This window comes from Trachurus trachurus (assembly GCF_905171665.1).
Source record: "Trachurus trachurus genome assembly, chromosome: 18".
Classification (NCBI taxonomy): domain Eukaryota; kingdom Metazoa; phylum Chordata; class Actinopteri; order Carangiformes; family Carangidae; genus Trachurus; species Trachurus trachurus.
In genome coordinates this window covers 17,746,442-17,769,124 of record NC_139909.1, presented here as the reverse complement: position 1 = coordinate 17,769,124, position 22,683 = coordinate 17,746,442, and the positions used below count along the sequence as shown (strand labels likewise).

Genomic DNA, 22,683 nt, shown 5'->3' with positions numbered 1-22,683 from the left:
GTCAGAATTTGAACAAGGTCATGGCGGACACCTGTGTAACTGCCCATTTGATGTGGACATCTGTCCGGGCTTTGCACAGAGTCGTCATATTAACCGTTAACGCTTTATGTCCAGGCTTCACCTTGTGACTACGCTGATCTGATAACAAGTTAAGACATCATCTATAAAACAACTCCATCTAAAAAAAAAAAAAGAGTAAAAAAATAAAAGAAAAAAGGAGGATGTGAATCTTTAAGCCATTTGAATATCTTTATCCTAAGCTGCGACGGGAAAGCCTCTGCACTTAGGCTTAGCACTCTCAAGACAGCTCCTCCTTGTTAAGCATCGCCTCAGACTCCGAGACTATGAATGGGACCATTACCCCCATCTCTCACTGCACACCCAACTAAACACACACACTCACACACACACATATTTTAGCCATGGTAGGAAACTAGCTGTGAGAAGGTTCTGCAAGGGAGGATTGCACTACTGTACCGAGGGACTGCTCTTACAATAGGCTTTTATTCATTTTGTTATTTATTTTCTTTCCCATTGCACCCACTCACTCCTTCTAACGCTGCAGTTTCTTCACATTTCAACCTACAGAACATCAACTCTACCTCCCAATTGGAACAACACGAGCTCCTTCGTAAGGGCCTCGAGCCAAACCGCACATCGCAAATCAGCGCGCGCCAGTTATCTGTATAGATCCTACACTGTTCAAGTCGAGTTTAATTCACCACCATCTCAAAGAATAGAAGAGGACGTATAGAGATCTTATAGGAAATCTATCCCCGGTCAAGCTGAAGTCAAATGAAATTCAACGGGAGGAGTCCAAACTGGCGGCAGGAGAATAAAAGGTGTTGAACTAAAAACAATACGTTACATGCAGCGCCTTTGATCATACAAACTCAGAGCCGTAGGCTTCGTAATAAACCCCGCACCTTGTCTTCACATGATGTACATTGGTGAAGAGGTTTAAGCTTTAATAAGAGTTGTAACACCTCCAGCCGCTGCCACACCTGACAACGCTGCAGAAAAGATCTAACCAACGCCAGAAGATGTCACGCAAAAAAATAAAAACAACAAAGAAACAGAAGCGCTAACAAGAGAGGAGAGATAACCTCACGTTTCTGTTTCTGCATGTCAGTGAGGCTTGTATCTACCACCAGGGGGGGTTGCTACTGTACGTTATGTGTGTGTGTTTTTCCTGTATCTTAGCGTTTTTTTTTTTTGTTTGTTTGTTTTTTTCTTAATCTCCTTTTCAGTGTTTGCCCCTACCATTTTCCATGTGCTCTGCCTCACCGACACTGCCATCCGGCGTTGTCCTCTCGTAGCTGTCCTCTGGCAGGGGTAGGGCGCCCAGCCGGGGGCCCGACGAACTCTTGCTGCTGGGCGTCTCCGACTCGTCCAGGCCGCTGTCGTAGCAGCTCTGCAGCGATCCCTGCTGGTGAGGGTCCTGGGGCTGGCTCACCACCGAGAAGGTCACTCGGCGAAACGGCTACAAGAGAAACCAAACGGCCGGGGGTCACTATAAAAGGGACTGCTTTACTTTCTTTACTTGTTTTTTGTAATTATCAGGGGGGTTGGGTCCTCTGGAGAAGGGATTCGGGTCAAGATAGTAGACAAATAGGTTAGAAAAAAAGGGGGTAAGGAGGCGTTAAAGTGTGCTAGCTAGATTTAAAGGACACAACTTAGGGGGCACACTTAAAAAAAACCCCAAGGTAGCTGTGATGTCACCTTCCTGACCCCGCCAAAAATAAGACACATAAACTCAACTGCTCTATCACAACAGCCAACAAAAGACATTTATCACCACTTGTTTATTTGCCCACTAAAAGGAAAAGGACAAGGTGAACAAGCACTGGGGCTCTGCAGGAGGTCAGGTTTTGGCGCCACAGAGCAAAGACGAGCACTTACAAACAGGCTCGGGTATGTGCGCGCACACACAAACACACACACACACACACACACACCCGCGCTTGCTCACACCGTCAATATGTGTAGCCTGCTCCAACACATTATTGAACAGCGTCCCGCGTTAAGCAGTAACAGAGCATGTCATTAAAAGCCGAGGCCTCTTTTCTTTCTCGCTGTGTCACTCCGTTTCCTCTCCTCTCCTCTCCTCTCTCTCTACATCTCTCAATCCCTGTCTGTGTGTCGTACAAAAGGTAATAGCGGTGCGGGGTGGAGGGGTGCAGGGGGGATGATAGAGGGGAGAATGAGCATGAGAGGAGGAATGAAAGACCAGGCTTGGTCATTACCAGAATAAATGGCATAACAAATGGCTAATGCCATTCATTAATTAGATACAAACACAGTCAGAGCTTCGCCTCTGTTGCGCGGTCGCCATCTCCTCTTCCTGCCCCTTCACAGGGACCTCATCACTTCCTCATGTTCTCCTCTCCTCTCCCACCCTTTTCCTCTTCCTCCTCTTCTCCACTCTCTCCTTCTTTCCTCGTCCATCATTAGAATATTAAACAGCACTGAGGCCCATTACTCTCTCCTTCCTTCCCTCCCTCCCTCCCTCCCTCTTCCCTCCATTTATTTCCCAGTTGTCTCACCTGATGAAGTAAAATCGGTTCTCGACTTTCCGTGATTGGTGACTCGCATCTTTTTAATTTTCTACATCTGTTGTCATAACTCAAACCTGTCGTTTTGTTTATGCAGACGTCAAAACATCATCCCCGACCCCTTATGGCGTTCACAGGTTTTTGTGCGACTGTACATCCTCAGAAAACAAGCACTAACAGACACACACACACACACACACACAAACATTCACACACTGAGGAAGTGTTGACAGGTCACCTCAGGAAGGTGAACCTCTGTTATTTTTCTATCCTAAAACACTGAGTGATCACATCTAAACCTATTCCAGACATGCACTGGGGAAGATTCTCTTTTTGATAATGAAATTTCCCACAAGCCACTGGGAGAAGACAGAAAAAAAGGCTTTTTTTTTTTTTTTGCTGTGTGTGTGTATTTGCGTGTCTGAGTGGGGGGAAAAAATTAGCATTTATTTATATATTTCCTCCTGGTTCTCTTTCTCTGGCTGGCTGGCTAACACAGCAATCTTGGCAATAAATCATGTTTCCATGTAATTACAATCAACACTCAACAAATGAATTGGTATAAATATTCATGCAAATTTCACTTGGATAGTCAAACATTTGTTGCATAATTAAAATCAGGACCCAGAAGGAGCACTGCTCTCTATAAGTGTAATAACACTTGAGAAGATGTTAAGATATTAAACCATGTTTTTTTTTTTTTTTTTTAAATAGATTCTTTCATGTTTCTGTTTGTTTGTTTGTTCCTTCTCACTTGTTCGATGCGAGGTGCGCGTTAACAAGCCGCCACAGCTTGCGTGCAGTCGAAAGACAAAAAGTACTTTGTCTGGATCGGATTTAGTGGACTGCCATGCTCCTTGGGAAACACGGTTGTTCTAATGATACAGATTAAACAACTGTTGCCTAATGAATTGCTGGCGAGAACCGCCGCAAAGAAAAAGAAACACCCGAGCGAGCGAGCGCGCACAGAGGGAAAATTGAGTTTGGGAAAGAGAAGAAAAGAAAGCTGACGGGGAAGGGGAAGGAAAAAAAAGTTAAATGAACAAATGGATTTTATTCACCTGAATTTCCCCTTATTTTCACTGGAGGGAGAGCAAGATAGAAGAAGAGAGGGGGGGAGGATGAGGGGGAGGGGAGCTAATTTGTTTGCAGACCAGAAATGGAGTTCATGCAGAGATCGCCGGAGGCTTTGGATTAGAATCTGCAGCAAGCACCGTCTGCACAGCGACCTTCGCTCCCTTCATTCTGTGTCTTTTAAATAAATGAATAAAATAAAAAGTGATTCTTTTTTAGTCATATTTCCCTTCTATTTGTGTGTTTGTGTGTCTGTGTGTGTGTGTGTGTGTGCGCGCGCGCGTGTGACAAGTTGTAGCTGGGGAGGAAAAGGGAATTGTCCAACGTGCCATGTGAAATTACATATGGCTTTGTGGTTGTCACTACCAATCTTCTCTTTTTTTCTCTCTCTGTCTCTTCCTCTCAAGTATTCATAGAGAAGACGATTTGGGGGGGTTTTGTCACATGGCCAAACCACAGGGAGAAATTAACAAAATGATCCATGCACACACACACACGCACACACACACATATAGAATCAGAGCTGACGATTGGGGTGGTTGAGAGGTACCGCTGCCTTGAAGGTACTTTAACGCATGAGTGATGGCTAGGCTGATTTTTACACTATGGCTGTTACAATGAAAGTTGTCAGTCCGGCTCAGAGTCGACCCCTCCCACTCCCCAATCCTCGCCAGATACCGGCAGTTGTCAGACCCGGTGAGTTTGTTGAGCTTGACCGAGTACATGCCCTTTGATGCTGGCCCCTTTCTACCTCGCACCCCGACCTCCCGACCTCCGCTGCCAATCAATTCAGCACAGTGACCGAGCCTGACAACCCCGGCACGTGATGACATGACCCCCCCGTGTCATTTCATTTCAAAGGAGAGCTCCATTACGGTACGGGGAAAAAAAAGAAGAAAAATCACTTTCAGCTTAGTTTCGTGACAGTCTGTGATGTGATGGATGATTTTTATAGCCTTGGATTCCCAACACAAGACGAAAAAATGTTAACCTCATCAAATTATTCCACTCGCGCTGTTCGAAGCATGCATCAGTACACGGCTAAACTCCATGTGCCCTGGCACTGAGTTGTAGCCAAACTTTTTTTTTTTTCCCCAAAATGTATGGATTTCATTACAAGTTAGCACTACTTAAAGTTTATCTTTACCAGATGCTGGGACCCGGACCCCACCCTCCCACACCTCCTTTACGGGATACTGACAGCAATGAGGGGCCTCTTTGAGGTGGGGGGGGGGGGGGGGGTTTGGTGGTGTTTGCATGTGATGGAAAACCAGCTGTGACAGCTACGGGTGATTGAGCAAATCCGTCATCCCGAAAAGTGAACAACGCAAAAAACAAGCCAAGGGGGTTTATTGCGGAGCTCTGGCCGAAGCAACAAAAAAAAAAAAAAAGAAGCTCGGCCCGGCCTATTTCCTGGACCTGGACGCTAAAGGGAAAACACATGGGCTTGCCTGACTCAGCGTCGAGCCGGTGGCCAATGAAAACAGGACTGTGCCACTCATTGTCAATAATGTGTGACCTCTTGGATTTGATTTTCATTTCCTCCTTGCTCGAACTAAACGCGGAGCTGCTGTCAGGAGCACTCTGTTTGAGCCTTATTCACATTTTTTTCTGCCTTTTATCTAACAGCAAACCTTGAGCGGGTAACACGTTGTTTAGAAGTGGAGCGCTCTGCCTTTTTTTTTTTTTTTTTTGCTTGAGTTGCTCTGATTAATGACACCAGTTATGAACACAGTCAAGACACATTTCTTAAGGCTATACAGTAGCTTTAATGTCCGCGCTCTCATCAGATCTCCAATCAGCCTCCCTTATGGGCCCATATTGTACAGAAAAACACAGTGGTGGCTGTGTTCATGCTCTATTGCTTCTCCTCATGCATTGAGAGGACTTTTTGAACCCGTTCTCTATGGGATGTCTGGAGTTATAATTAAGCCCACCTCTGCCAGAGCCTCTGGAAGGATAATGTTAACGTGGAGGTGGGTCTGGTTGGAAAACACAGTGTGTGTGTAATTTCAGCTGTAAATACCTTTTGGCGGATGGCAGTGACCCACTACCATGAACCACAGGAAGTAATTGGGGCTGGGCCGGACTTGGGGCATGGGGGAGCAAACGCAAACTGCAGGACCAGTGTCTTATTGCAGTCAACCGAGAAAGATGGAGGGATACGGAGAAGGTAGGTATGAGTAAGTGAGATGCAGAGGAAGATAAGGAGGCCAATGGAACAGGAGGGGGGAGAGAGTGAGGGAAGGAGGGGGTGGGGGTGACACATGATATAACCATGATTGCCAAAAAGTGCCAGTCTGTAATTAAGACGGCACGTTTCATTTTTAATGGGGCAACCAGACAATGACCTGTTGATACGCCACCCGAGATGTACGCAAAAGTGCCAAATACCCACGGTACACCAAACAACATACTGGAATTCGCTTAATCCAATCATGGGTTACATGTTTCCCAATGCAGGTGAAGCGCTGGTGTAATTCCAGCGCCCTAAATTAAAGCGATCATGAGATGTTAAAGCGGTAAACGAGACAAATGCCCTCGAGGTGAATGTCTGACGGTAAATCAATCGGAAACCGATCCAGGTGGATTCAGGTTCTGTTTGGGTGCCGCTCGCTCGCACTTCCAGGCGGATCTAAGAATATAAGAACGCTGATGCCGAGAAGACTCGGTCGTCAAATACAAAGAAGCTAAATAAATGGCTGGTGGATGGTGTCATAGGTGGACCAAAAAAAAAAAAAAAAAAAAAGGTTTTGGATCAGTCCTGAGTCAGTTGTGGGAATGCTGGCGGAGTAGCCGCTGCAGCTTTGTTAGCTCAACCGCCTGCAGAGTCTCAGGTATCATGTTCTCCAGCCTTGACTGATAGCTTTGGCCCTGTCAAGCTCCAGCGCTCCTCTTCACTTCTTCTTCTTCAAACTTCACTCCTCTGCACGCATTCCTCCCAGGTCACTCTTTCCCCAGAACAAAAAGAGGAAAAAAAAAAAAACTGGGGTAACATTTCCAAAGAACACCCAAGACTCCAGGAGAAAAGAAACAAAAACATAGCCGAGATAAAAGAGGCTCTCGCAAGTTCAACACCAAGATTTTTCTAACGTTATCTTTAAAGCCAACAAAGATGCAAAGTCTTTTTTTTTGTATTCCGTTGTTCTAGTCTGTTGAGTTTGAAAAAAACATGTTTTTTATACATCCTTTTCGAAGGCATCCAGCTGCCAGTTCCTCACCCTCGCTGTGCACACAATAACGGACGGAGGCAGATGTATTAGATTGATAAGATTTTTCAATGCCTGTCTCTCTCGTTTGAAATTATGTCAAGAGAGCTGCGAGGTCATACAATCCACATGGGCACAAAGCCTGATAATAACATTTTTAAACACCTTTTAAAAATACTTTTATTACAGGAGGTGCAGACGTTACGGGCAACACAGCGCACAGCCTTGTTAAGAGTTGATGATGCTATTAGCACTCTCTTGTCGATCTTAAAAACCGTGATAGTATTTCCTTTTACTTTTTTTTTCATCCTTTTATTTTACCATGTGGCCGTTTTACGATCTGACAGCACACCAATCAATTGAATGTCCTTCAGCGCTTGTCTACCGGCGTTCTCACGAGTCTTTATTGACCCTTTATTGCGCTCTTTTTGGCGGGAGAAATGGCTGTATAAATATATGTGCTCCAATAAGAAGGAAGACCATTTAACAAATCCAAAAAGACAGCAGGAAACCCAAAACATGAACTCCCCGATGCTGCTGACTATTCTGTAGTTGAGGTTGTGCCATACACACATACAAAAAAACACAACAAATAAATAAGTCGTTGCCGGGCACTAGAGGTCCTTCGAAGGAACTCCGTGGGGATAAATTCGGAAATCTCAGAGCTGGCGCTTTGGGAACCACTTTGGATTGAGAAGAGGGAAGTGGGAATTGAAGTGGTAAAAACAAAAACGCCAAAGTTGGAGAGTGGAAGAAAGGAAGAGGGAGGGAAAGCGATGATGAGGGATAAAGGGAAGAGTATCATCCATCCATCCATCCTAAACTCCTTCTGCTTCTTCCAACCACATCCCCCTTTTGTCTTTCCCTTTTTTTCCCAGTGTGTTTGGAATGCCTTTGGAAGAGTGCCACAGCTAGCACTTTCCCATTAGCATGCTCCCCATGTGCACAGCCGAAGAGACAGACCCCGCAGGAAGAGTAAAAAACAGAGAGGGGGGGTGGGGGATCACACATGGTTACTTTCTTAAAGTCTGGGCTAAACTTTTAATTGCTCTTCAAGTGGCGGATTAGGCCACTGGTGAAACAGAGATACTATTCTGGGGGGATGCGTTTGAACATCTTCAGAAGCTTAGCCCAACCCCTGACCTGCTCTGAATGGCAAAGGAGAAGTGCCTCTCTTTTTCTTTTTTTCCCCTTCTTTTCTTTTTTTTTTTGTTGATGTGGTGGGCGGGGGGCCAACATGGGCTGTGGGAGTGGGGGCTGTTGCGTTTTGAGTGGCAGTGGATTAGCTTCAAGCTGACAAATAACACACCCTTTGTGGGGGATTCTGCTGCTTTTCTGGCTGGGCTGAAGGAACACCATCATAGCAAAGCCTTGTGTCATGTAACTGATAGCAAGAGGCTAAAAAGGACATTTTAGAAGACGAAGGAAAAAAAAAAAAGCTAAATGAAAGCTTCAGAATTCATAAAGAGAGATTTGTCATTTTGAACCAAATAAGTAATGTCTTCCCCATTTATGCTGTGGTAAAGTTTTGCGGATTTCCGCGGCGACATCCACGGCTGTCAATCGCGAATTATGTTACATCCTCTCATTATGAATGGATAGGGTCTTCTCTTGTGTCGCTGCTGCTGACACAAGTGCTGGCAGACACTGGGAATGAGTGTCAACAAAACCTTGACCTCGGTGTTCCTTACATAGTCCATGTCTGCTTGAAAAATCTTCATATCGCATTTCCTACCTTTTTTTTTTTCTCCCCCCCCTAAACTTCAGCCCTTGTTTGTACACTGACAGCTGAATGGCGTAGCTTTGAGTTCGCAGTGGCACGTAAGCATGCGGATGCACGTTACATGCGAAATCGCTCGGCCGTGCGAGTGACTCTTGTCTTGTGTGTGTGTGTGTGTGTGTCATGTCTTTGGCATTGTCATGTCATTTCACATGTCACCCTGCCATCAGCTCAGGTTCCCTGTTCTGGCATGAGAAGGAGATGATGGGGGGGTCTAGGTGTCGCGCGCCCATGTGTGGGGTGGGGATCCATCACTGCAGTGGCAGCGCTGCGTCTGACCAACGGCCTACTACTGTCAGTCTGTGACGAGCCTCGGGCTGGCACTAACGTTAGCTTGTTGTGACACAGGTCTGGGTGTCAGCAGAAAGCATGACATGGCATCAAACGAAGCCCCGAGTCGGCGCAAAGCGGCCAAATGCCAAAGCTAGAGCGTTTACCGTCACGGATATGAGAAACAGCAGCAGCCCTCTTTTTTTTTTTTTTCTTTTGCTTACCTCTCTCTCTCTCACACACACACACACACACACACACACACACACACACACACACACACACACACACACACACACACACACACACACACACACACACACACACACACACATAAAAGCACAGATGGAAGATTTAGAAGCCCTCAAATGGTGTATCTGAAGAAATGAATGTCATCACAGAGAGAGAGGAGGGGAGGGGAGAGGAGAGGGGGGCAGTGATATGATCTACGGAGAGAGACACAGAGACAAAGACTGAGATAAGGGAGGGAGAAAGAGACAGTGTAGAGGCTTTAATAAGGCTGATAAATGATTCTTTATTTACCATCCTGAGTCACTGATGACAGATAACCTGCGTTTAGGGGATCAGGGCCGCCATCCAAACAGGCAAAAAGAGAGAGGAGAGAGATAGATTGGGGGAGGTTAGAGAGCGTATCCAGCTTATCCTCTAATGAGGCGTTCTATTTGAGTATGATCATGCGGGCATGTATCATTCATGTGGGATAAGTAGTGTGTAGTGCCCGTCTGTGCCTCGGCGGATGTATGTGTGTGAATGTATGCATGTGCGTGCATCCGTGTGTCATCTCTCCAAACGCCCACACTTTCCTCACTCCACCAGGTGGCGTATCTTTGCCTTGATTGAATGAGCGCCGATTGCATGTCAGGATCACGTCACACATACACACAAACGTGCATATGCACACACACACACACACACTTGTACACACTCCCCTTACAGGTCCCATCCGCTACCACCTGTTCCTCACAACAGAAGCATAGGACGATTACGATGAAAACAATTATGGAAACAATTACAAATGAGTAATTAAACGCTAATGTCAGGATAAATAAACTGACAGTGAGAAGGGAGAGGATGAAGGAGGGTGGAGAAGAAAAAAAAAGAAAAGAAGAAGCCCAAGGCAAGTGAGGGAGGGAATGAATGAAGAGCGGTGGGAAGTGAAGGAGAGAGATGTGCAGTCACTAATATGCTGCACTCTGCTGGTGCAACATGAGGATTATGAGAGACGGAGCGGCTTCGCGCACACATGCGAACACAAACGCACACGTTTTACAGTCCGTGTAACTTTGGCACGGGAGATATTTCTCCTTCTCTGTCTCTTTCTGTCATGCCACCCCTCTCCCCCATCCCTCCATCCTCGTTCATCATCTCAACTCTGCCTCTTATCTCCCAACTTCCCTCTGTCTCTCTCTCTCTCTGCCTATCTCTGTCTCCGTCACTCTCGCCCTCTCCCTCCCTACCTCGCTATCTTTGTCGAGATCACGCAAGGTCAAACCTCCCCGACGTTTGATGGATGAAAATGGAATTAAGATGAAAGCACACTTTCAGATAATGAAGATATGCAGCAGGAGATTAGGAAGCAAGGGAAGCTGCTGAGGTGCCGACCAAATTAATATTGAAATTTATGTGTGTTTGGCTCGAGCCCAGACAATCCCCATGTGTTATTTTCACCAGGGGAGGCCAAAGTGGAAAACATAACAAAAAAAATGAAATAGTGTTGGAGGGAGGGAAAACTGGAAAGTGCTTTTTTCTTCCTTTTTATTGTCTTTCCGTATTATTCTTTACGCGTGACATACATGCAGACATTCTGAATTTTCACGTACCACATCCGCACCGTTTGCGCGTGAGTCAGACGCGCGCGTGATGCTCTTGCAGGTGTGCGTGAAAACGTGTTTACGTATTGTCATGTGCGCGGTCGCATTATTTGCGTTATCTTTCTAAGGCATTATCTGCTGCTTTTACAAAAAAAAACACATATATAAAAAGTGCCACACTCATGCGCTGTACGTCTTACAATCCAATCTCCTCCCTCCTCCCCATCCTCTGCAGTTCTGAAGGGCTGTATCAGTGTATGTGTGTTTGAGGAGCGTGTTACAGAAGATAGGCGAAAGGGATAAGGCCCCCGTGCTTCACAAGGCATCAAAGACAGACAGTCTATCAAGGCCCCGTATCACTGTCTGATGGCGGCGATATGCACACTAATCCGCATGTAAAATAGTCCTCTCCTCCAAGGCACTTCTTCGAGTGCACTTAGCTAACAGTCTCTCTCTCTCTCTCTCCCCTCCGATCCTTTCCTCATTTTTGCCTTCTCTTTGACACTATTCCCAGTGAAGGGAGGAAAAAAAGAAAATCCACAATGTGCTCTTAAGGTCTCATTTTCAGCTCCAGCCCTTTTAGATCTCATTACTCAGTTGTTGACTGGGCAGCCATTTTGGGCAGCTAATGGGAAATTTGATAATGGCGTCAGGTTGTTTTGGTCCCCACTGTCACAGCACTCTCCAGCAGCAGTAGCACTTTGTTACAGGAGGCGCAGGAATGTTGAGAAATTAAAGAATAAGGGAGAGGGGGGGGGGGGAAAGCTAACAACACACAATTAACAGTGTGACTTGTTTGTTCCCTCTGGTGTTTCTGCCCAATAAGTCAAAATAATGTAAAAAAAAAAAACACTGGAAGAGAAATACAAAAGAAATTCACGCATAGTTCAATTTGGCCCTGTTTTTGTCCTCTCTAAGCTGCAAGCTGTTCCCTGTTATTAAATAAGGAGGGAGAAAAAACGTGGTCAGGTTACATAGGAGACTGCCAACAATGAAGTTCTTTGTTAAGATGTTAAGTTAACAGGCAGAATGCAGAAAATGTTATCTTTTTCTTTTTTTTCTAACTTAGCTAAAGGTTACAATGAGGTCAAACAGGCATAATTACTGGACACCTGCGCCTGGTCTCTACCGAGCTCTGTACCAGTGTACAAATGCCCCCTGTGCCATCAACCCCCGCCTACTTGTGTGTGTGTGTGTTTGTCTCTGTGTGTGTTTCACCTATCACCTTACCGGCAGCTGGTATCCTAGGAATAAAAGAACCGTCAGTGAGATGGCAAACTGAGGCCCGGGATCAAGGAGGTGGGTGGGAGAGAGTGAGTGGTGGGGCAGTGGGGGCTAGCAGATGGAACGGATCCTGTGTCACGTTGAAAATGCAGCCCCCGCACCCTCTTCCTTCTCCACGCGCTGCAGGTGAAAGCACCTCACTGTATGCAACAACCCCCTCCCCTCCTCCACCAACCCGTACTTTTAATCAAGGGGGACTGAGGGGGGGGGGGGGTTGTTGATGGACAACAGGAGAAGAATGACGGCTATTGAGGTAACCTAAGCTACCGAAGACAGAGAGAGATTGCCGCCATACGTGGACGTACCACACTAACGTACACACAGTCTCTGCAGTAGTGACAGCGCCCGTTCTGCTAACTGACTCCGTGAAGGAGCTTGCTTGTCGAGGTGGTGTGTATGTGTGTGTGTGTGGAAAGGGGGGGGTGGGGGTCAATGCCACCGAGATGGTTATTGATTTAAAGTGACATCAGCGTGGCAGATAGTAGTGACGAGAGCTAGGAACGCGAGGTGCCGCGCGTCACGTGCCGCATCATCAAGGATCCATGATGCCTGATCAATATGGAGGCACGAAGGCGGCGGGAGGAGGAGGGGGGGGGGGGGGGGGGGGGGGGGGTAGCCATCCGTGCGTTTGCAGCTGCTATGAATAGGCTTTTCCTGCGTCCTTGCAAAAAAAATTTCAGGGAGAACAGAAGAGGGATGCGGTTCTCTGCTTCCCCTCTCCTCACTCTCACTCTCTTCCTCCCTGTGTCACACAGCCACAACTGAACTGCTTGGAAAATAGAAAGAAAAAACACACATACACACACACACAACCTGACATCAGCACTCAAGGCCAGAATTGAGGCTGTCACATAAAAAGACAAAAACATCCATTTAATTTGAGCTGGTATTACATTGCCACTTTCTCTCTCTTTGATCTAAGAACAATAGCCAGGATTTGCCTCAGACTGGGCTGTTTCCAAACCCTTCCCAGCTCAGCTATACCTAGTTTCTGCTGAACAGGTTTTCTCCCTCTTCATAAAGAGAGAGAGAGAGAGAGAAAAAAAAAACCCTGACTGCTTAGCAGCAAAGCACAGCACAGCACCCCACCGCACTAATGATGGCCCTCATCAGGCGTGCTAATTTAACCCCCAGTGTAAATTGAGAGGTAGGGGTCAGTTGGACAGAGGGGCTGCAATTCATCTAAAGCTGAAGCAGCTTGAGCTTAAAACAATAATCAGTTCTCTAAAAGTAAAAAAAAAAAAAAAAAAAACAGCCGCCTGGCCCACATTTCAAGAAAATTGGGTGTGTTTTATTTATCTACAGCACAGACCACATTATTATGAATTTGGGGCATTGGAGGAGTCGTTGTTTAGAAGGCTACAGTTTCTGTTATTCCCCGTGTATTTACTTTGCTTACCCCCCCCACCCCCCCTCAACATCTCTGTGCCTCTGGTCCTCCTCTTCGGCCAGAATGGAAAGCAGGTCAGGCATAAATGACAACTCAATAGTCTAAGTTATAATACCCACCCCCCCTTCAAAAAAACAAAAACAAAAAGAGTGGTAGCCATAGTTGTTATCATGCAACACAACACCACTATGAGGCAAAATATGCAAATCTGTCTTGGGATATTATTTCAGGTGCTGGAAGTCAGCACGCGCTTCGCCTTTGTAGTAATTCTAACTGCTGACATGCACTCCCTCGGGAATGGTTTTGAAGAGTGTTGGCTAGGTGGGAGGTGGGCTGTCCTTTTTTTCCCCAAGATGCATCTGATAAGTCTTTGTGGCACATCAGTGGTATTATAATCGTGCTGTAACATCTGACAACACTTGTCACAGCTGAATATATATTAAAAAAACCAACAACCACATGCACATATGTACGGCACATGTCCTCCGACTCTCACTGAAACGCCGTGGTCCTGCATAACAATGCCGAAGTTGTGCTTTGCAGAAGTTGTCAAGCTGTTGTCAAGGAGTCATTTCTTTTTCTTTCTTTCTTTTTTTTTTATTCTCCTAAGCGACACATGCCAGGTATCAGCCCATCCAGATGTGATCATCACCATTAGTGAGTTTGTTTTTTCAGCACCAACAACTTTTCATTTCTCATCCATCTGTCAAGAATATTACCCACCAAGTCATCCATCACACTCAATCCACTCCCTAATTCTCGTGTCTCTCGCTCTGCTTATCTCAATACTTTCGGAGCTGAGGCGTAATACTAACAAGGGTAGAGGAAGACGAATGGCTTGTTGGGCCGTAAATCCACAGATAAGGTGAGGAGTATGTTTCACATTACGGTTTTATGCCATGTTAGACCTTGGAGGAACTTCTCCGCGTCTTGGCGCTCACTCACATGCGTGAGCACGCGCGCACGTGAATAAAGGTCCCTGTCATCCCTCCCTCTCTCCGCTAATGAGTTCCATTTCATTCCCACATTCCTTTGCACGACCTTATCAACCCCAGTCGTGTCGAGTTGCAGTGCCACCGTTTCTCTGCTTCTCTCTCACTCTCTCTATATACAGTGCGGCTGATCTCAGTCGAGCCCTACGATCTAGTTAATATTTCATCATGTCGGGAATTTCACATCTGTAGGTCACATTCTGGTCTCTGGCAATTAGAAACTCAAACAGCAACCTAGCTTGCTTCTTTAATTCTCCTTCTTCTTCTTCTCCTTTTTTTTCAAAGGGAATTAACAAGTTGAAATTAATTTGAGGCCCTCGGTGAAGTCCTCGTACCGCAATCGGCAAGAGTCGTCCGAGGGGCAGAAGGCAGAAGGCCTCCAGAAGACAGCTGGGGGATGGGAGGAGGAGGAGGAGGAGGGGAAAGGAGGATGGTGGTGGTGGTTGATGAGAGTGATAGAGACAGAGTCAGAGAGGCAGAGATAGCGGAGAGACCACCGGAATCCACATGAATAAAATAACATTCCGCGTTTTAAAGTGTTGCGGCGCTAAATGAGAAGCGACCGCAGTCATTTGCTGGGCACAGATTCTCTTTGGTCTTGGACAAATCCCTCGTTTAGGAAACTAAGGACATGATATCTCCACGGTTGCCGGAGACACAATGAACCGGAAACCACGGATAATTCTGGTGGCATTTACTCCAGTTTCTGTGATTTAGAGAATTAAATATTTCATTGTGCAGGGATGAATGTGTATTTGTTCGCTTTTAATAATGAATTTGTCTGTGTGTCTCTTTTTCCTTTTTTGTTGTGTGTTGCATCTATGTCTGCGCATTAAGTCTGTGTTGTGTGGGTCTTAAAAGCAGGGGGGGGGGGGTTCTTACTGGTTTACCCCAGATATCGTATCTGAACTGGATTAACAATGCCTCACTCGTTACGCGATCTTTGATTAACCCTGCCTATGAATCTTTGTGGCTTAACAATAAGATGCCCCGGCCCCGTTCGCATCCGTGATAACACCGAAACACGACGGGGGTCAGTGGTGAATAAATGTAAAAGGGTGGGGTGGTGGGTGTCCGCGCCATTCCGCATGTGTAGTGTAATTCAAATGTAGGGTGCGATAAGAGATGTGATCAATGAGCCATTTGCTATTGTTTCCAGTAGGAAGTCGCTGCAGCAGCTGCGGAATGGATTTAAAAAGATCACTGGGCCTTTATCTGCTTAAGATACTAAGCAGAGTTTAAATAAACACAGGGAATGGCTCATCGTGCTTTCATAGACCACAACAATCAGCAACGTTCTCATTTAAGGCTGTTAAATGTGATCGTCGGTCGCTGACATGGGTCAGGAGGGATGTCTGCGCAGCTGAATTGGGACCAGTGATTATTAACAGTGACCATTCAGAGCCTGACCTGCGATGCACTCTAATACGTGACCCCGCGACCTTCCTGTCTGCAATGCTGCTTAGCGCTAATACGTATTGATCGTTTGTTGGGGAAGGGAGTATGTGGAGAGACTGAGAAGGAGATATGGATGGAATTAATGTTAAAAATTTGACCACAAAAAAAAAAAAAAAAAAAATCACTCTGGCAACTACAGGTCCCTGCTGGGCTAATTTAAGCAGGCAAACAAGAGAGGCAGCCCAGCAATCTGGCAAAATAAAAACCAATGCTCCCCGCTGCAGCCAGCTAACCAAGGCCATCACACAGAGAAATGGCGGAAATCCACGGATTCTTTCTCTTGAGTTACAGTCTCAACCAAAACCTTGTAATGCAAGCCAAGCACAAGCACAAGTATTCAAATGAGAGAACAGACCGTGGCGTGCACCTTCTTCTTTTTCACGTGTGCGAGTTGTGTGTAGGCTACGGTGCAGGCCCCCCCGACACCAGATGAAACTTTGATACAGGCGCGGTATGATCCAGCCCGCGCGCGCCACAACACAAGACACACCCATCCCACATGCAGCCCCAGATCTGTCCATCAGCCTCGTGTTTAGCCAACCTGCAAAACTGCCCCAATCAACACAGAAGCCGAGGCTTGTCAGTCACACATTAGCAGCCAAGTCACCACAAGGCAGAGGAGGAGATGAGGCTGAATGCTTATTAGTGGCTGTGAAATCTTCGCCCCAAAGCTCCTCTTGCATTCACAGGCTTCAGTCAGAAGGCACCAATGCTTTTCTTTAAGAGGATTTTTTTTTTCTTTTAGTATTAAAGTTTTGCAGGGGGAAAAAAATACATTATATATATTTATATAGGACTTAAAGCAGGAAAGGACGTAGCATAGCAACAGCATTATGTCCAAAAACCTGACGTTGTAAGCACACGGATGTCTCCCTCTAACTTCTACTGTAAGCATTAGAACAGACATAGTATTTTCTCAGAGATTAGGAGGCTTCTCTTTTATCCCACACAAGTTTACTCAGTGCACTGGAGGAACCGACTGGGAGCAGCACATTTAAATTCACAATTAACGTCAGTGAATGGAAGTTGTTAGGTAAGTTCACCTCCCACAAGTCGGTTAAGGCTGTAGTGATGCTGTTGGGAAAACAAAAGGCCTGTTTCACTGTTTCTATCTTAATTTGATGGCTAAATTTTTTATTTTTTTTAAATGAGCTTGGATGGCTCTGAAATGAGCTGCTCCAAATACAAGTGGAGATTCTGTAGGAAGAGCCCACATGCACATAAAATGTACAAACATTCATGCATTTATAAAAGCAATGCATACCAGCACATACATATACTCCTACACACACACTCACACATATACACCAAAAAGAAGAGAAGAAACCAAGAAGGCGAGCTCGCATCAGTGCCCTCGCAGCCACAACGGACGTGGCGTTTAAACGGATGTGACATTAAAAACAGGCAGACCCCTTTGGATGGATGGCGGCTCCTTCAGGAATCACGCTCCCCTTGTTTCTCTCACTCGACGCATCAATGTTGTAGAAAGGAAGAAGAAATAAATAAAGAAAGACGTCTTAACATATTTGTCAAACAGATGCAGCTACTTTACACTTGCTGGAGGAAGATGTATACAATATGCAAAAAAAAAGAGAGAGAGAGAGCTTTATGCGATTCAGTTTTCATCAGCGACACACACACATACATACATACATACATACACACACACAGCAGCTGTCAGTCAGAGCTCCGACCGAATTTCAAAAACACTCCCACTCGTGGGTCCACTCAATAGTTGTTGTGAGTCACAGCTAGAGGCTAGTGCTGTGGTTTAGGTTGGGGGGGGGGGGGGGGGGGTACATATCAGAATAAAAACAAAAAGGAGCAGCGTTAAATCATGTACGAGGCTGAACTGTGGCAGGATGCTGAATCTCCAATGTAAACACACACACATTGGTTTCTTACAGCAAACTGGGAAGCATAATTGAGACAGCACCACAAAACATCTATTTACATTTTGCTTTCACAGTCTGAGCATATTGTTGCTTTTGGATTTAGATTCCAGCAGAAGCAGAGAGAGGCACATCCCCCCCCCTCGCTAGCATGTTTTACTACTTCACCGCGCCTCTCGGTGTGCATCAACCCGAGAATTGACCATCAATCGCACACCGTCCCTGTTCAATCTGCTCATTGTTTGATCTCAGCCAGGCAGAGCCAAAGAATAAACAACTCTATCACAGAAGGATTTTGCATACAAGAGAAAGGCAAAGAGATACAAAGCAAACAAATAAATGTGCCAGCCCGTATGAAGAATTCTGGGCTGCGTAATTAGGCAACATTCATAATACATGACCGGAGGGAGAGAGAGAGAGAGGGAGAAGGAGGGAGGAGAGGAAAGAGAAAGAAAGGTAGAGGAGAAGCATTTGAGTGTAGAGGCAGGAGTGGTAATGCTTGATCCGCTGTCATTGATCAAATGTGTGTGTTTGTGTGTGTGAGGGCGAGGTGGTGTTTATTTCTGGTTGTTTCTATCATGTGGCTGCTCATGTGTCTCTGCACCTGTGTGTGTGTGTGTGTGTGTGACTTAAGTGTGTGTTTGTTGTTTTCCCCCCATTGTGTGTATACACGAGTGTGTGTGTATTGTGTGATGGAGGCAGAGGGCCTGTGGCAGGTAGAAAATGGCCCGGGCCTTTTCATTTGACACCGCTGCGCCTTCAAACAAACTACCTAGGGCCCCTGCGCACACCCATAATCCATTCAAGGTAGCAAGCAATTTTCATTATTGACTGGTGAGAAACACGGGCAGAGAAAGAGAGACAGAAAAGGAGAGGGGAGAGAGAGGAGGGAGGGGGGGTGAGTAAGCGAGACGCGATAGAAAACAAAAAAGAGAATAGCATGGCTGAGTGGGGAGAGATTGAAAGTAGTAAAGAAGGGAGAAGTGGAAGAGATAGCAGGGTATTGGCAAGAAAAAAAAGGTTGAGTAAAGGAGAGAAAATAGATTACAAATAAAGAAGGGGCTCAAGAAAAAAAAAAGGGAAGGTAGGAGGAGAGATCCAAAGAGATAAATGTGATTGAGAGTGATGAGTCTGGAGAGAGGGGGAGGGAGGGAGAGGAAGGGGATGCAGTCGCAGAAGGTGCTTATATGGTAAATTCATGCCGGAGGTGACGTATACGCAAGCAACAACCTCTTACATTATATAACTTTACATATGAAGAGATAAATATACACACATTCCTTTACAGCAAAGGTACCTACTAAAGTGAGAGGGGTGCAGCACATTTTGACGCGATGGTAATCCAGACCTTGTAAAAGAGGGCCAGGGTTTGTGCGACAGACATGGTCACGACCATGAGCTGATGGATGGGAGAGGCAAATTATCTACACACACATACATACTCTCCTCTCTTTCTCACTCTATCTCTTTTCTCAAAGAAACAGATCCTGATACAGCTTTAAACTCAGGTGAAACTCCACCAACGCCACCACAACTAGTTCTCATCCCCATTCTTTGCATGTTTTTTTTCTTTCCCTCCTTCTTTCTTTATGGTATAAGCGTCGTAAAGATCTGTCAGGAATATTGACGGGGCATTTTGGGACAGACTCATTGAAATGCAGCTCAGGCCGACCACCGAAGACGAAGCTGAGGGAGACGCGGGGAGGAGTTGTGGGGGGGGTAGGAGGGTGTATACGCGGGAGCTGGCGAGAAATCCCTCCGCATGGTATACGTAAATCACACAGATTTGTACTCTTTAACCTGCCACCCCCCATCTACCCCAAGCACTCACTCTCCGGAAAACATTTCAAAAACGATGTTCGATGATAAGGGACTTATTGAGCTGTGTGCGTTACTGGCTGCAGGCCTGGTGGACCCGAGCAGAAGTCGACAGGGGAGCATCCTCTGCTTTTATACACAGAGGGAAGTTAGAACGAAGAGGGAAAAAAGGGAGATAGACGGGGGAGAAAATGAGAGAAATGATTGATATTCCATTCTTGTCTCGTTTCAGTCAAGTAACAAAATTCCTCTCCCTGTTTCTCCATCTCTCTCTGTGTGTCTCTCTAACAGCCCGCGCCGTCAGCCAGGAAATGAGCCTGTTTTGTTTTGTTGGAAGATTTCTCTCTTGTTTTTATTTCATTTTCTATATTTTAAATAAGAAATGACAGCTGATTTGTCAACCTCTCTGCAGTATTTTCCTGGCATATGCGAAAAATGTGTATGTGTGTGTATTTGTGACTCCTGCGAGCTAAAGGTGTGCAACCTGTGAGAGCTTCTGACTGAGAGATCATAGCGGGGGAGCACGCGCCCCCATGCCTCGCTGAGAAGGTTAACATCACTCCCTATGGTGCGGGCGGGCCGGCGTGTGTGCGTGCGCGTGGATGCATTTCTGTGGCATCCATCAAACCTGAACAAATAAGTAATGACCGCGTCGATCGCTGCCAAATTTCTCCCTGGTTTTCGCATCCGTGGCCGCATTCCCCACAAGCTTCTTCCTGCTTCCAAAAATCCCTCATGCTAACGTCTCGGTTCCCTTTCCCCTTATCTTCTCCTCTCCTTAACAGCCTTTCTACCCCTCTTTTTTCCCTCTACAGTCATCTCTCCCTCACACACACACACACACTCACACGCTACACTTAAAGGGAGTGTGTCTAAGATTATGAGTCTCTCTCTTTTCTTTTTTTTTCCCTTTATGACCAGGGCCAGGGCCTGAAGTTGCCTCTGTCAGCACAATAAGGCCATATAATGGATGGTAATCATTCAGCAAGCGTGGCGGCTACGGGTAGCTTGAAGAAAAAAAAGAAAAAGAAATAAGTGAGTGAGGGAAAGAGAGAGAGAAGCTTGGTTCCTACACTGCTAATCTCAGCTAATGGCTTCTGCAGAGCCAGGAGAAAGCCATACGCACTAATAATGCAGCGGGGGAAGAAACTGCAGGATTGGCCACGTCGGGTGAGGAGGAGAGGAGGGGGGGTGGTGATGGTGAGGGGGTCAACTGAATGTTCTGAAAGTGTGGGAGGGGGCAGGAGGTTGTAAAGAGAGAGATGGAGGAAAGAAGGGAGGGGGAATAAAGGAGGAAGGAAAAGGAAAGCAAAGTCAGCTTAAGCACAGGGTTTAATAGCATCATTATTATGGGGAGGCACCCGCTATGGGATTTAAAGCCAGACACACACACACACACACACACACACACACACACACACACACACAGGTATGCAGTCAGTTAAAAGACTTGTTCACCCAATGCTTCGTATCACAGAGCCATTATCAGCTAAGGCTGATGTGTTTGGGTATTTACTGATTTTTTTTTTTTAACTTAAGGATAAGATTTATTTTAGAAACAACTCAAAATCTGTGATAAAAACATTGTAATGCTTTAAATAAATAAAAGAAACATGACTGTGCTCGTCCACTGCATTTGGGGATTGCCTAAAAAAAAACCCAGTTATGGATTTATGAAAAGTTGTTAGCTTAGCAACAACCTTGGCTTTGCTTGTAGCTGGAGTGAAAACATGGTTGCTCCTTCAAAGGTTTTAGGATCCACGGTGCATTGGATGTAGCTCCATTAAAGCTTTCCACCTGCACAGGCAGTGACCTTTTTTACCAAACATAGCATCAGATATTATTTATTCATACATATCTATATATAAAATATACCAAAAGCTAAAACCTAGTGGCAAGAAAAGACAGCGAATTAAAAAAAAAAAAATCTAAGAAAAGGGGATTAATCAGAAGGAAAAGATGAAATATTCAAATGTAGGGCTGTAAACAATCATTTGATAATGCAGTACATTGGCTAGTGTTGCAATGAGCACCATGCTTTGAGGGATTGGACGTTTGTCTAAAGGGATTAGCTCAGGGGATAAGCAGAATGTTTCCCGTATCTCTTTAGCCTAACTGAGCAGACAGACAGCAAAATAGTACGTGTTTGTGCTGGGCTCATTTTACATTTCCAAATATATATTTATCCCTTTATCCTGTTTTCATCATCTGCAAGGTTACGCAAGCATGAGCAGAGATGGGGCTATGAGGTCGGACGCATGAAAGGCTGATACCAAATTACTGTTGTCCTGAGCCCATGCACATGCACACGGACTGGGGCCGGGGATTGGAGGAGAGGGACCAGCGGGCGTTTTTCTCTCATTACAACGCCAACAGACACAGATGGCCGTGGCCAGAGCGGGGGGGATCAAATCCGTTGGACAGCACCCAATGGGTGAGCCATGAGCCTTCCCATGGTCACAGACGACAGTAATTGGGAGAAAGGAAGCTTGAGAGAAGCAGGGAGTTCATGTTGGGCGGTCGGCGACAAAACGGTGAAAAAGTACGCAAAAATTGAATTTGATTTGTTTAGAGGAAGAAGCAGCCGTCTTCGCTTTCAGTGTCATCTCAAATCAGGGGCAAGGAGCGGGTTTCACTTAGCGTTGATGGGGACATTTATCCACATCAACTTGGTCAGTCATCTTAAATAACTCTCGCAGGGGGGATTCACAATAGATGATGCGGTGGGGATTTTAAGGAAGAGACTGGCCCGAGTTACAAAAAAAAAAAAAAAAAGAAGCTGCCTTTGAGTCTTTCAGTAAAAAATAGGTCAAATTTTAGCATCCAGTACGGGGACAAAACAGCCGTCTTCTGTAATGTGTGAATAAAAAGCCACAGTGGAGGAGGAGGAGGAGGAGGAGAAGAAAGACAGCGTGTGTGTGTGTGTGTGTGTCTGTGTGGTGACTTAAAACAGTGACACACATAAGAAATTAAAGTCAGTGAGAAGAGATGAAAGAGACTGAAAAAAGTAGACGAAAAAAAAGATGTGGGGATGGAGAAGAGGAAGCATAAAGGAGCTTACAGAGATATTATAGTGATGCGATTATATCATACCTATGATACCAGAGTGTGGGCGTGTGTCTTTTTTTT

At 45.7% G+C, this 22,683-nt stretch overlaps 1 protein-coding gene across 1 annotated transcript in view; it reads right to left on the bottom strand.

The window, feature by feature from the left end:
- pcdh7b (protocadherin 7b) overlaps positions 1-22,683 on the bottom strand; it is a 105,754-nt gene that overhangs the window by 53,500 nt on the left and 29,571 nt on the right. The window contains 2 exon segments of the mRNA XM_083993449.1: positions 1,264-1,353; positions 1,355-1,483. Coding sequence (XP_083849575.1) covers positions 1,264-1,353; positions 1,355-1,483 — 219 coding nt within the window.